This window comes from Hyla sarda, chromosome 11 (assembly GCF_029499605.1).
Source record: "Hyla sarda isolate aHylSar1 chromosome 11, aHylSar1.hap1, whole genome shotgun sequence".
In the NCBI taxonomy this organism is placed as follows: Eukaryota; Metazoa; Chordata; class Amphibia; order Anura; family Hylidae; genus Hyla; species Hyla sarda.
The window spans coordinates 89409102-89425143 of NC_079199.1; the positions used below are offsets into that span (position 1 = coordinate 89409102).

The window sequence follows — 16042 nt, forward strand, 5'->3', positions numbered from 1 at the left end:
CCAGTTGATTTAAAAAAATAAAAGTTTTCCACTGGAGTACCCCTTTAAAACACTGTGATCAGCCGCAAACAAGCATTTCCTCATCTGTAAGCTGATTGTTGGGCCTATTACAGGGGTGGTGGACTCTTCGGCTGATAACAGCCCCATGTAACATTGCCTTTATTCAACCAGACGTGGCTCCAGGTGTATATGGGTCCTTGGGGGAAAGAAAAACTGTGCCACCTGCCTCCCCCACATTCAGAACAACAGATCAACAAGGGCTCTCGAGTACCCGTAGCTTTATAATGGGCTAAAACCTAAAACAGGCATTGGAACCATATTGCTTTTAGTATCTTCCCCTTCTATGTCTGCTGATCTGGATTTTGGATAATACAGTAGGTTTATGACTTTTACACCCACTTGGTCGCCGCGCAGTCTATGCCACAAGCCTGACGTACGCCCTCTGACCTGGAATATCTTCTTTGGCGCCCATTTGCTGTCTATTTAATGTCCATTTTTATTTTTCCTATATACATCTGCAATCTGAAGAAGGGATATGCTGATCCCGAAACGCGTCATTGCCTGCATGCTTTTTAAAATAGTTTTATTATTACATTTAAATAAACTATTCGAATGTAACCTACGTCTTCCCTGAACCATCTTTGGACCGAGCAGCGTCGGATGCAAGGGCCTTCTTTTTCTCCTTCCTGATGTAGGTAGGTAGGCATGACGCAGGTGCCATGAGGGTTGTTGTGTGAGCTGAGGGTCTTGATGTGCTTCTTCTTATGTATGTTGATAAGTCAAGTGTAGGAGGTGTAGAACAGAGGGAAGGCGGTACAGAGGTGACGAGTGGGAGACGTGCCAACGATACTGAGGTGAGACTAGTAACACGAACACACTGAATAATAAGTGATACTAACTAGTGTTGAGCGGCATAGGCCATATTCGAATTCGCGAATATATGGACGAATATTCGTCATATATTCGCGAATATTCGCATATTCGTAATATTTTCGTTTTATTTTCGCATATGCAAAAATTTGCGTATGTGAAAATTAACATATGATAACATTCGCATATGCGAAAATTAGCATATGCAAATTTCCGCATATGCGAAAATTCGCGCACCTGTCTCACACAGTAGTATTAGAGCCTTCTTTACACCACACAAGCTGGAAGCAGAGAGGGGTGATCACAAAAAAAAACAAAAAAAAAAAGGAACATTCGTAATTACGAATATATAGTGCTATATTCGCGAATATGCGCGAAGTCGCGAATATTCGCGAATATGCGATATTCGCGTATAAAATTCGCATTGCGAATATTCGCGAGCAACACTAATACTAACAAGTGGGGTGGCTGACTATGTATATGTGGTGGACTAGTACAGGTGGTGTTACCCCGTACCCTTGCTGCCCTGTTAGGTAGCCTCCCTACAGTGTCCCCTGGGCCCCCCTTGTATCTGTCCCCCATGTAAATATGTTTCTAATGTATTATACCATGTAATGTGTTCAGAAAGCGTTGTCACTTTAAGACTGTTTACCATGTGACTGGTCATGTGATTGTAACCCAGGAGGTACCAGTGACCAGGTGATCCCAGGGGTGACCTATAGTCTCCCCCATATAAGCCCTGGGTGGAGTTGGCTCTTTCTCTTTCCTTACAAGTCTTTGCTGAGGTCAAGTCGAGTCCTAGTGTGTGTGTCCAGAGTCATTGGAGCCTCAAGTCCAGTCTGCAGCCGCAGTCAATTGCAATTAAAGTGGTCCCTCAACATACGATGGTAATCCGTTCCAAATGGACCATTGTTTGTTGAAACCATCGTATGTTGAGGGATCCGCGCAATGTAAAGTATAGGACAGTGGTCTACAACCTGCGCACCTCCAGATGTTGCAAAACTACAACACCCAGCATGCCCGGACAGCCGTTGGCTGTCCGGGCATGCTGGGTGTTGTAGTTTTGCAACATCTGGAGGTCCGCAGGTTGTAGACCACTGTTAGAGGAAGTTGTACTCACCTATCCCCGCCGCTCCGGACCGTCACCGCTCGTCACCGCTGCCCTGGATGTCGCCGTCTATCGCTGTCGCCATGTCCCCGAGGTGTCCCCGATGCTCCGGCAAGGCCTCTGCTTCCCCGGCATCCTTGCACTCCGTCGCCGACATCACGTCGCTATGCACGCTGCTCCTATTGGATGACGGGACGGCGTGCGCAGCGACGTGATGACGTCGATGGAGAGCGTCGACGATGCAGGGGATCCCGAAGAGGACGTGCCGGCGCCCCGAGGACAGGTAAGTGATCGTCAGCGGACCACACGGGGCACCGTAAACGGCTATCCGGTGGTAGCTGAAGCAGTCTGCGCTGCCGGATAGCCGTTTATGCGATGGCCCCGAAATACAAAAGCATCGTATGTTGATGCTGCCTCTGAGAGGCCATCGCATGTTGAAATTATCGTATGTCGGGGCCATCGTAGGTCGAGGCGTCACTGTAATCTACAGTCACAGCTTTGTCAGTCATCATTCAAGTCAAGTCAGTCCCTGTCAGCAACTGTCAAGTCAGCGTGGTCTGGATTAAATTGCCCAGTTTTACTACAAGTCCCAGCAAGCCCTTAAGGTCTCTGAGCTGAACTGTATAGAGCCGGGGTACTCAACTATTTTTAGTGATGGTCCGCTTATCCAGGTCTGCCATCCGGTGAAGGTACGAGCTGAACGGTTCACACATAGCGACCTCAGTGCCATGAAGGAAAGAGCAAAGAGCAACTGAAGTGTGGAGGATGTAAGACCTGAATACCGCCACACACTGTACCCCTGAATATAATACTGCTGCACACCGTACCCCTGAATATAATACTGCTGCACACTGTACCCCTGAATACAATACTGCTGCACACTGTACCCCTGAATATAATACTGACACACATTGTACCCCTGAATATAATACTGCCACATACTGTACCCCTGAATATAATACTGCCACACACTGTACCCCTGAATATAATACTGCCACACGCTGTACCCCTGGTATATTACTGCCACACACTGGACCCCTGAATATAACACTGCCGCACACTATACCCCTGAATATAATACTGCCACACACTGTACCCCTGAATATAATATTGCTGCACACTGTACCTCTGAATATAATACTGCCACATACTGTACCCCTGAATATAATACTGCCGCACACTGTACCCCTGAATATAATACTGCCACACACTGTACCCCTGAATATAATACTGCCACACACTGTACCCCTGAATATAATACTGCCACACACTGTACCCCTGAATATAATACTGCCATACACTGTACCCCTGAATATAATACTGCCACACACTGTGCCCCTGAATATAATACTGCCTCACACTGTACTCTGAATATAATACTGCCACACACTGTACCCCTGAATATAATACTGCCACACACTGTACCCCTGAATATAATACTGCCACACACTGTGCCCCTGAATATAATACTGCCATACACTGTACCCCTTAATATAATATGCCGCACACTGTACCCCTGAATATAATATTGCCACACACTGTACCCCTGAATTTAATACTGCCATACACTGTACCCCTGAATTTAATACTGCCACCAACTGTACCCTCTGAATATAATACTGCTGCACACTGTACCCCTGAATATATTACTGCCACACACTGTACCCCTGAATATAATACTGCCACCAACTGTACCCCCTGAATATAATACTGCTTCTAAATTCCCTGGTGTGTGCGCACTAACCTTCCCTGGTATGTGCGCATTAACCTTCCCTGGTGTGTACGCCCTAACCTTCCCTGGTGTGTACGCCCTAACCTTCCCTGGTGTGTGCTCACTAACCTTCCCTGGTGTGTATGCACTGACCTACCCTGGTGTGTGCACACTAACCTTCCCTGGTGTGTGCGCATTAACCTTCCCTGATGTACACGCACTAACCTACCCTAGTGTGTGCACACTAACATTCCCTGGTGTGTACGCACTAACCTACCCTGGTGTGTGCACACTAACCTTCCCTGGTGTGTACGCACTAACCTACCCTGGTGTGTATGCACTAACCTTCCGTGGTATGTGCGCACTAACCTTACCTGGTGTGTATGCACTGACCTACCCTGGTGTGTACGCACTGACCTTCCCTGGTGTGTATGCACTGACCTTTCTACTTTAGACCTTTCTATTTTAGAAGCTGCAGGCTGATAGGGTCAGTAGAGAACACCATATTCCCCTGAGCTCCAGTCTGCCCGTGTGAGTACTGCCGGTGACATTTCTTATTCTTATATCCGTGCCGTATGGTCAGTAAAGGTCAGGTCAGTAATAACATCAGCTTGTTCCTGTTAGTACAGCCAACCAATAATTTAAGACAAAGGAAAATAAAAAGGGGAAAATACAAAATTGCTTCTTTTTAGAAGAAAAATCCACAGTAAAACACAAACCTCTATATTGAACACACAATGAAATATACCTTAATAATATTGCAAAATAAGTCAATTTCTTGCCGTGACCAAAGGTCGCAAGCTCTACTGTCACTGACTGTTATCTGTAATGATGGCGCTTGGACTAATCCCTTCCTACTTAAACCAGTAATTCCCTTATCTCCGCCACCTCTCGTGGACCCCACAATGTTATTCTAAAACTTACCGAAAGAAGAAGGAACATTAATTGTATGGACCTTTATACTTGTATTTCCCGAATGCCTTCAGCATATAGTGGAAGTAGACACTTACCCATTGGGTGTCATTAATTTGCTCCCAAATTAAAGGGGTACTCTTTAAATCAACTGGTGTCAGAAAGTTAAACAGATTTGTAAATGACTTCTCTTAAAAAAACCTTAATCCTTCCAGTACTTATTAGCGGCCGTATACTACAGAGGAAATGCTTTTTTTTATTTTATTTTTTTTATTTCTTTTCTGTCACGACCACAATGCTCTCTGCTGACACATCTGTCCATTTTCGGAACTGTCCAGAGCAGGAGAAAATCCCCATAGCAAACATATGCTGCTCTGGACAGTTCCTAAAATGGATAGCAGAGGTCAGCAGAGAGCACTGTGGTCGTGACAGCATGAATAAGTTTGGTATGGGGTGTGAGATGCAGGGCAGATGGAATTACCCTAGGGGCAGATGGCATTAAACCCTTGTATTCGTGACGCCAGGGCGTGGTTTATCCTTGATACCACTCGAAGGTATACTGCTGGATCCTGGGCAAGGCACGGGGGCAATGATGACTCCGATGCCAAGTTACCGACAATGATAGCTTTACTGAGTGACAGATGGTACAGTCTATACAGTGTAGCCGGACCCACGGAGGTGACCAGTGACTTCAGAGACCTTAAAGGTTTGCTGGGACTTGCAGTGGTTTTGGACAATTCAGTGCAGGCCACGTTGACTTGACAATAGATGACAGGGACTGACTTGACTTGACTGGAGACTGACTAAGCTGTGACTGTAGCTTATTGTAGACTTGTAGCTTGTGGCTGCAGACTTGTCTTGAGGCTCCTATGACTCCAGACTCTTAGGCTCGACTGCACCTCAGCAAAGACTCAAGAACTAAGAGAGAGAAGAAACTCCTCCCAGGGCTTTTATGGGGGAGACTCTGGTGGGGTCCCATTGGTCACCCTGGTCACTGATACCTCCTCGGTAACAGTCACATGACAACTCACATGACTACTGGTGATCACATGTTAACCTTTCTTAAGGATACAACATTCTTATAGACATAACATAGGGGATAATATACAATTACAGTAGAACAGATGCGGGGGGGGGGGGGGGGGGGGGGGGCAGGGGACACTGTAAAGAGACTTCCTAACCGGGCAGCAAGGGTACGGGGTAACAACTCCAGTACTGGACCACCACATAAGTAAGACTATGGAACAAGTGCAACTGGGAAACAAATATGGGCCACCAATAAAATGTGAGATTGGGCATGTAAAAAAAATCTGTTCTTCATGTGCAACATAGTTACAGGTTGAAGAAAGACATCTATTCATCACGTTCAACCAAGGAGAAGAGATAAAAAGGGGTATGGAGGGATAAAGGTAAGGAGTATGGGTGGACGTAGGGAAGGGTTCGGGTGGATAAAGGGAAGGGCATGTTATTCTATATTTCTCCATAGGCATTAATGTTACTTTGTTTTAAGAATGTATCTAAGCTTGTTTTGAAGACCTTAATTGTTCCTGCTGTGACCAGTTCCTGAGGTAGATTGTTCCATAAATGCACAGTTCTTATGGTAAATATGGATTGTCATCTCTGGAGAAATGTACTGGTCCATTGGCCCATATTATTAATAAATGATATAACTAAACTTAAAGCATTATAGTTTACACACAAAAAAGTTTGGCTACTTTCACTCTACACCAATGTAAGTGCTTTATACTGATGTCCATACTTACTCAGGATTTCCGAAGGCATCACACTGCAGCTGCAGCCTGTCCCCCTCCCTTGGCAGGCTGGGCCGAGACTCGATCTTTGCTGTTGGATGATCTGTAAGAAAGATGACGATATGGTTACACAATAATCATAGATAATCAAACGGCAAAGCGAGTATGGCAATGGTCAATGGCAGACGCAGATATTTTCCTAGGATCAGTAGGTTGAAGGCATTGGTGAGGGTTGTGGGCAGTAGACAATACATTAGGAAGATCAGCAACAAAACATTAGAAGATGGACATTTTTGTGGTAAAAATTGCACCCATGAGTTTGTCAGGTGACATCACTGGCAAATAGGTGAGGTCATATTCTTAAAAATTTTCAAAAAGACTGAAAATGACCCCAGTTATGGTAAAAAAAAACCCGGTGTTAGCTGGAAGTTAAAGGGGTATTCCACTGGAAAAAAAAAATTCTAAAATCAACTGGCGCCAGAAAGTTAATAAAATTTGTAAATTACTTCTATTTAAAAATCTTAATCCTTCCAGTACTTTTCAACTGCTATATTCTCCACAGGAAGTTCTTTCATTTTTGAATGTCCTTTCTGTCTGACCACAGTGCTCTCTGCTGACACCTCTGTCCATTATGGGAACTGTTCAGAGCAGGATAGGTTTGCCATGGGGATTTGCTTGTACTCTGGACAGTTCCTGACATGGACAGAGGTGTCAGCAGAGAGCACGGTGGTCAGACAGAAAGGAAATTCAAAAAGAAAAAAACTTCCTGTGGAGAATATAGCAGCTGATAAGTACTGGAAGGATTAAGTTTTTTAAATAGAAGTAATTTACAAATTTGTTTAACTTTCTGGCACCAGTTGATTTAAAAAAAAAAAATCCATTGGAGTACCCCTTTAATAGGGAAATGTGTTTTTTTTCTTCACTTTTGGGTGTTTTTGGGGTCTGTAGCAGTTTTCTATACAACAACAGAGGTGCTCCAGTTGTGATACTTTTTACTGCTTATAAAAATGCATAAATATGTGTTGATTTTTTTAAAAAAAAAAATTTTCCACACTCTTGAGTAGAAATCTCTAAATCACATGAAAAACATCAAAGAAAAAAAATCAAATAATACAGGCCCTACATGTACTGGTGCTCCAAGTACCAGGCAGCCAGGGCGTAGAGGTATGTCCTGTGTCCTCTACGGGTCAAGATGTTTGTTTTTAACTGGGGGTGAAAACTTCTGCACTACAGATTTATTCTGAATGTAGAGCGTGGCCAAAAGGGGTACTCCACTGCCCCAGCATACGGAACATTTTGAGGACTGCGGGGGTCATGATGTCACGGCCACGCTCCTCGTGATGTCACATCACGCCCCCTCAATGCAAGTCTATGTGAGGTGGCGTAGCAGTCACCACGCCCCCTCCCATAGACTTGCATGGAGTGACGTCACGACCCGCACCCAGTGCTCGGAACAAAATGTGGAGCAGTGGAGTACCCCTTTAAGAGACACATTTTGATTTTCACATAGTTTTCTACTTGTTTTCAGTGTTTCAGGGTCTTTAGATCTTTTATTCATTTGTTTATACAGTTACTGAAGAACAATTATAAACATTTCATCAGTTTTAAACTTTTATTGACAAATAACTACAAATTACAGACTCAATATTTACAGTGTTAATCCTTCTTTATGTAAGACTTCTGTAGCTTAGGGGGCATTCACACCACATTTTAACTGTACGGGTGCCGGATCCGGCTGGGGGAGGGGAAAACCATGTGCTCCCGCACCCCAGCCGGACCGACGCCCTAATCCATTGACATTAATGGGCTGATCGGAGTCACCGTTTTACTCCGGTCGGCTCATTTTTGACCCGTATTCCGTTTTCTGACCGGACCTAAAAATGGACCACATAAATTACATGGGGGTAAATACTTTTCTAAGCATTATATTAGACATCTTTATAAAAAAAAAAAAAAATATATATATATATATATATATATATATATATATATACACACCACATTACTGTCTTGTAACTCAGAGGTCTCCAACTCGTGGCCCTTTAGCTTTTGACAAATAACAACTCCTATCATGTCCCGACAGCATTGGGTTTTCTGGGTATGGGAAGAGTCGTAATATACGTAATACAGTGATCCCTCAACATACAATAGTTTCAACATACAATGTTTTTTTCCTGGACCATTGTAACTTGAAACCAGACTCAACATACAATGTACAGACAGTCCAGATCTGTGAAATGTTTCACAACTGGAGGAACTGACCAATCAGAATGGGCATTTTACTGGTAAATCACCTGTATTACTGAAGTGCATGCACTGACTGGCTGTCTGGTAGCACCCCCTACAGTACAGGGAGGAACTACAAGTTCTGTACTACTCCTTACCTGTGCCAGGGTTAGCTGCTCCTTTGGACACCAAGAAAGAGTGGTTCCATTTGGGACACTGGGGGAGATTTATCAAAACCTGTGCAAAGGAAAAGCTGCCCAGTTGCCCATAGCAACCAATCAGATCACTACTTTCATTTTGCAGAGGCCTTGTTGAAAATGAAAGAAGCGATCTGATTGGTTGCTATGGGCAACTGGGCAACTTTTCCTCTGGACGGGTTTTGATCTACTGTATAGGACCCTGAAGAACCATTGTTTCCCAACCAGGGTGCCTCCAGCTGTTGCAAAACTACAACTCCCAGCATGCCCGGACAGCCAACGGCTGTCCGGGCATGCTGGGAGTTGTAGTTTTGCAACAGCTGGAGGCACCCTGATTGGGAAACACTGACATAGACAGTGATTTACAGCTCCCAGCAGATCTTTCTTTCTTTTATATGTAAGGACTTGCTTAATCTGTATAAGTTATCTAGTTATTTTTCTTTAATCCTCACTTTTTCCTATTTTTTGGATGACATTTTGGGGCTTCAGAACCAATTACCAGGTTTCCATAGAGTTATGGCCTCAGCATACAATGGTTTCAACATACAATGGTCGTCCTGGAAGCAATTAAAGGGGTACTCCGGTGAAAACCTTTTTTCTTTTAAATCAACTGGTGACAGAAAGTTAAACATATTTGTAAATGACTTCTATTTAAAAAATCTTAATCCTTCCAGTACATATTAGCTGCTGAATGCTACAGAGGAAATTCCTTTCTTTTTGGAACACTGATGACATCACGAGCACAGTGCTCTCTGCTGACATCTCTGTCCATTTTAGCAACCATACATAGCAGATGTATGCTAAGGGCAGCATGGTGGCTCAGTGGTTAGCACTGCTGCCTTGCAGTGCTGGGGACCTGGGTTCAAATCCCACTAAGGACAACAATAAAGAAAGCATTATTATTAAATTACTTCTATTAAAAAAAATCTTAATCCTTTCAGCACTTATTAGCTGCTGAATGCTACAGAGGAAATTCCTTTCTTTTTGGAACACTGATGACATCACGAGCACAGTGCTCTCTGCTGACATCTCTGTCCATTTTAGCAACCGTGCATAGCAGATGTATACTAAGGGCAGCATGGTGGCTCAGTGGTTAGCACTGCTGCCTTGCACTGCTGCCTTGCAGCGCTGGGGACTTGGGTTCAAATCCTACTAAGGACAACAATAAATAAAGCGTTATTATTATTACGTCAGCAGAGAGAACTGTGCTCGTGAGGTCATCAGAGAGCATTCCAAAAAGAAAAGAATTTCCTCTGTAGTATTCAGCACCTAATAAGTACAGGAAGGATTAAGATTTTTTAACCCCTTAACGAAGCAGGACGTATATTTACGTCCTGCGCCGGCTCCCGCGATATGAAGCGGGATCGCGCCGCGATCCCGCATCATATCGCGTCGGTCCCGGCGGTAATCAACGGCCGGGACCCGCGGCTAATACCACACATCGCCGATCGCGGCGATGTGCGGTATTAACCCTTTAGAAGCGGCGGTCAAAGCTGACCGCCGCTTCTAAAGTGAAAGTGAAAGTGACCCGGCTGCTCAGTCGGGCTGTTCGGGACCGCCGCGGTGAAATCGCGGCGTCCCGAACAGCTGATCGGACACCGGGAGGGCTCTTACCTGCCTCCCCGGTGTCCGATCGACGAATGACTGCTCCGTGCCTGAGATCCAGGCAGGAGCAGTCAAGCGCCGATAATGCTGATCACAGGCGTGTTAATGCACGCCAGTGATCAGCATTAGAGATCAGTGTGTGCAGTGTTATAGGTCCCTATGGGACCTATAACACTGCAAAAAAAATGTTAAAAAAAAGTGTTAATAAAGGTCATTTAACCCCTTCCCTAATAAAAGTTTGAATCACCCCCCTTTTCCCATAAAAAAAATAAAACAGTGTAAAAAAAATAAAAAATAAACATATGTGGTATCGCCGCGTGCGTAAATGTCCGAACTATAAAAATATATCATTAATTAAGCCGTACGGTCAATGGCGTACGCGCAAAAAAATTCCAAAGTCCAAAAAAGCGTATTTTGGTCACTTTTTATATCATTAAAAAATGAATAAAAAGTGATCAAAAAGTCCGATCAAAACAAAAATCATACCGATAAAAACTTCAGATCACGGCGCAAAAAATGAGTCCTCATACCGCCCTGTACGTGGAAAAATAAAAAAGTTATAGGGGTCAGAAGATGACATTTTTAAACGTATAAATTTTCCTGCATGTAGTTATGATTTTTTCCAGAAGTGCGACAAAATCAAACCTATATAAGTAGGGTATCATTTTAACCGTATGGACCTACAGAATAATGATAAGGTGTAATTTTTACCGAAATATGCACTGCGTAGAAACGAAAGCCCCCAAAAGTTACAAAATGGCGTTTTTTTTTCGATTTTGTCGCACAATGATTTTTTTTTCCGTTTCGCCGTGCATTTTTGGGTAAAATGACTAATGTCACTGCAAAGTAGAATTGGCGACGCAAAAAATAAGCCATAATATGGATTTTTAGGTGGAAAATTGAAAGGGTTATGATTTTTAAAAGGTAAGGAGGAAAAAACGAAAGTGCAAAAACGGAAAAACCCTGAGTCCTTAAGGGGTTAATAGAAGTAATTTACAAATATGTTTAACTTTCTGCCACCAGTTGATTTAAAAAAAAAAAAGGTTTTCACCGGAGTACCCCTTTAAACAGTATTTCATGATAATGTGCCCACTGGAGGGCGCTGTTTTATTGCTTTTTTGAACTATTTACTAAAACGTAAACAGAAATCAACTACTTCCGATATTCCGCCGCTGAACGTTTATAACAGGGAATGCACTCGGCTTAGGTAGTGTATAATTTGGGCATATTTTCCCTTTATTGTTGAACCTGCTGTCTGACTCAAATTGCTGCAAAGCAGACTAGCTATAAAGTTTCTGCTAAATCCATTCAATGTTTAGCTCACACCTCTCTCTATTCCTCTGCTAAGTGCCAATGCTTTATGAAGCACAGAGACTAGAGCTGCGGATAACGTAGCAGATCCTTAACACTTTGGAACAAATACATAAATCTAATAATGACAGAGTGGCTTGGGATAAGACACCGAAGACTCACGGCCAAATAAGGCTGATTTTATCATGTGCGCCAGCTAGGAAGTGGCAGGCTCTGGGGAAATGTATTAGTGGACCGAGAAGTCTCAGGGTATATAGTCAGGAGGACGGATCTGATGTCTGGGATGAGGGGGCGAAGGGGGTCCGGAGCAGGAACCGCAAAATCAGGCCACTCGGCAAGAAGCTGTTATATATAGGGGCTGTGGGAAAGGAAGGAAACGTCCCTGAATTCTGAGTAATTCTATAATACAGCAAAACCAAAGTATATGAACAAATCTCATAGGGGAGTCCAGACCAGAGGTAGATCCGAAATGATTTGTTGTCCTCGCCTGTGCCATAATAACATCTGTACCACTGCTGTGCCGCCGGCCTTGGTATCGCACACTGTGCACTGCTGTGATGTATAATAAACGGCCAAACCTCAGAGATATTATTATTATTATTATTGTGCTTAGTGAAAGAGATGCCATGTAAGGCCTGGCCCCCAATGATGGTGCCCACCAATTTATAGTCATTGTATCATAGTACTACTCAGCATTGCCGGTCTTCCTACATAAACCTTATGGGAGAGGAAAAGCAACAATGATGCTCTTGTCCCCATTTCCTGTCCTCGTTTCCTGTCCTCTGATACCATCCTTACATCCTATCATCATACCCCGTCCTTATATCCAGGTCTCATATCCTGACCTCATATACCATCCTTACATCCTATTATCATACCCCATCCTTATATCCAGGCCTCATATCCCATCCTCATATCACAATCTCATATCCTGACTTCATATACCATCCTTACATCCTATCATCATACCCCGTCCTTATATCCAGGTCTCATATCCCATCCTCATATCACAATCTCATATCCTGTCCTCTGATACCATCCTTACATCCTATCATCATACCCCGTCCTTATATCCAGGTCTCATATCCTGACCTCATATACCATCCTTACATCCTATCATCATACCCCGTCCTTATATCCAGGTCTCATATCCTGACCTCATATACCATCCTTACATCCTATCATCATACCCCGTCCTTATATCCAGGTCTCATATCCTGACCTCATATATCATCCTTACATCCTATCATCATACCCCGTCCTTATATCCAGGTCTCATATCCTGACCTCATATACCATCCTTACATCCTATCATCATACCCCATCCTTATATCCAGGCCTCATATCCCGTCCTCATATCCCGATATCTCATATCCTGACCTCATTTACCATCCTTACATCCTATCATCATACCCCGTCCTTATATCCAGGTCTCATATCCCGTCCTCATATCACAATCTCATATCCTGACCTCATATACCATCCTTACATCCTATCATCATACCCCGTCCTTATATCCAGGTCTCATATCCCGTCCTCATATCGCAATCTCATATCCTGTCCTCTGATACCATCCTTACATCCTATCATCATACCCCGTCCTTATATCCAGGTCTCATATCCTGACCTCATATACCATCCTTACATCCTATCATCATACCCCATCCTTACATCCTATCATCATACCCCGTCCTTATATCCAGGTCTCATATCCCGTCCTCATATCGCAATCTCATATCCTGTCCTCTGATACCATCCTTACATCCTATCATCATACCCCGTCCTTATATCCAGGTCTCATATCCCATCCTCATATCACAATCTCCTATCCTGTCCTCTGATATCATCCTGATATCCTATCATCATACCCCGTCCTTATATCCAGGTCTCATATCCTGACCTCATATCACAATCTCCTATCCTGTCCTCTGATACCATCCTTACATCCTATCATCATACCCCGTCCTTATATCCAGGTCTCATATCCTGACCTAATATACCATCCTTACATCCTATCATCATACCCCGTCCTTATATCCAGGTCTCATATCCCGTCCTCATATCACAATCTCCTATCCTGTCCTCTGATACCATCCTTACATCCTATCATCATACCCCGTCCTTATATCCAGGTCTCATATCCTGACCTCATATACCATCCTTACATCCTATCATCATACCCCGTCCTTATATCCAGGTCTCATATCCCATCCTCATATCACAATCTCATATCCTGACCTCATATACCATCCTTACATCCTATCATCATACCCCGTCCTTATATACAGGTCTCATATCCCATCCTCATATCCCCATCTCATATCCTGACCTCATATACCATCCTTACATCCTATCATCATACCCCGTCCTTATATTCAGGCCACATATCGCGTCCTCATATCCCAATCTCTTATCCTGACCTCATATACCATCCTTCTATCCCAACCCCATATCCCGTCCTCATATTCCAACCTCATATACCATCCTCATATCCCAACCTCATATCCCAACCTCATATGCCATCCTTATATCCTGTCCTCATATCTCGTCCTTATATCCCAACCTCATATCCCGTCCTCATATCCCAACCTCATATACCATCTTCATATCCCGTCCTCATATCCGATCTCATATTCTGACCTCATATACCATCCTTACATCCTATCATCATACCCCGTCCTTATATCCAGGTCTCATATCCTGACCTCATATACCATCCTTACATCCTATCATCATACCCCATCCTTATATCCAGGCCTCATATCCCGTCCTCATATCACAATCTCATATCCTGTCCTCTGATACCATCCTTACATCCTATCATCATACCCCGTCCTTATATCCAGGTCTCATATCCTGACCTCATATACCATCCTTACATCCTATCATCATACCCCATCCTTATATCCAGGTCTCATATCCTGACCTCATATACCATCCTTACATCCTATCATCATACCCCGTCCTTATATCCAGGTCTCATATCCTGACCTCATATACCATCCTTACATCCTATCATCATACCCCATCCTTATATCCAGGTCTCATATCCTGACCTCATATACCATCCTTACATCCTATCATCATACCCCGTCCTTATATCCAGGTCTCATATCCTGACCTCATATACCATCCTTATATCCTATCATCATACCCCGTCCTTATATACAGGTCTCATATCCCATCCTCATATCCCCATCTTATATCCTGACCTCATATACCATCCTTACATCCTATCATCATACCCCGTCCTTATATTCAGGCCACATATCGCGTCCTCATATCCCGATCTCATATCCTGACCTCATATACCATCCTTATATCCTATCATCATACCCCATCCTTATATCCAGGCCTCATATCCCGTCCTCATATCCCAATCTCATATCCTGACCTCATTTACCATCCTTACATCCTATTATCATACCCCGTCCTTATATCCAGGCCTCATATCCCGTCCTCATATCACAATCTCTTATCCTGACCTCATATACCATCCTTCTATCCCAACCTCATATCCCGTCCTCATATTCCAACCTCATATACCATCCTCATATCCCAACCTCATATACCATCCTCATATCCCGTCCTCATATCCCAACCTCATATACCATCCTTATATCCTGTCCTCATATCTCGTCCTTATATCCCAACCTCATATCCCGTCCTCATATCCCAACCTCATATACCATCTTCATATCCCGTCCTCATATCCGATCTCATATCCTGACCTCATATACCATCCTTATATCCAGTCCTTATATCCCATCCTCATATACCAACCTCATATACCATCCTTATATTCTGTCCTCATATCTCGTCCTTATATCCCGTCCTTATATCCCAGCCTCATATCCTGTCCTTGCGTCCCTGTCCTTTTATTCCAACTTTATCTCTCGTCCTCATATACCGATCTTATTTCCCATCATCCTATCTCCGACCTCATATCCCGACCTCATATACTGTCCTCATATACCAACCTAATATCCCAACCATATATCCTGTCCTCATATGCCATTCTCGTATGACGTCCTTATATCCCCATCCTTATATCCTGTCCTTATATCCTGAACTCAAATCCTGTGTTCATATCCCAACCTCATATTGCGTCCTTATATCTCTGTCCTGATATCTCGTCCTTATATCCCATCCTCAGGTGGGGATGAGTTGTGATGAAAAGATCGTAGACCGAAAATAGAAGGGGCGTGGCTTTTCTGGGGCGTCACTAGCTTTATTCAGGTCATTGAAATGAATGAGGTCTGAGCCTCTCCATGCAAGGATACGATGGCCTCCCATTTTGACATTTTGCTGACATATCCATCACATGGTAGGCACAACTATGATGTGAACC

General features: G+C 43.6%; 1 protein-coding gene across 3 annotated transcripts in view; it reads right to left on the reverse strand.

The window, feature by feature from the left end:
• Positions 1-16042, reverse strand: part of CADM3 (cell adhesion molecule 3) — a 381683-nt gene that overhangs the window by 33634 nt on the left and 332007 nt on the right. For all 3 annotated transcript variants that reach the window (XM_056546912.1, XM_056546914.1, XM_056546915.1), the window contains exon 6: positions 6365-6455. In XM_056546912.1, the coding sequence (XP_056402887.1) occupies positions 6365-6455 (91 nt within the window). The remainder of the gene's footprint in view (positions 1-6364; positions 6456-16042) is intronic.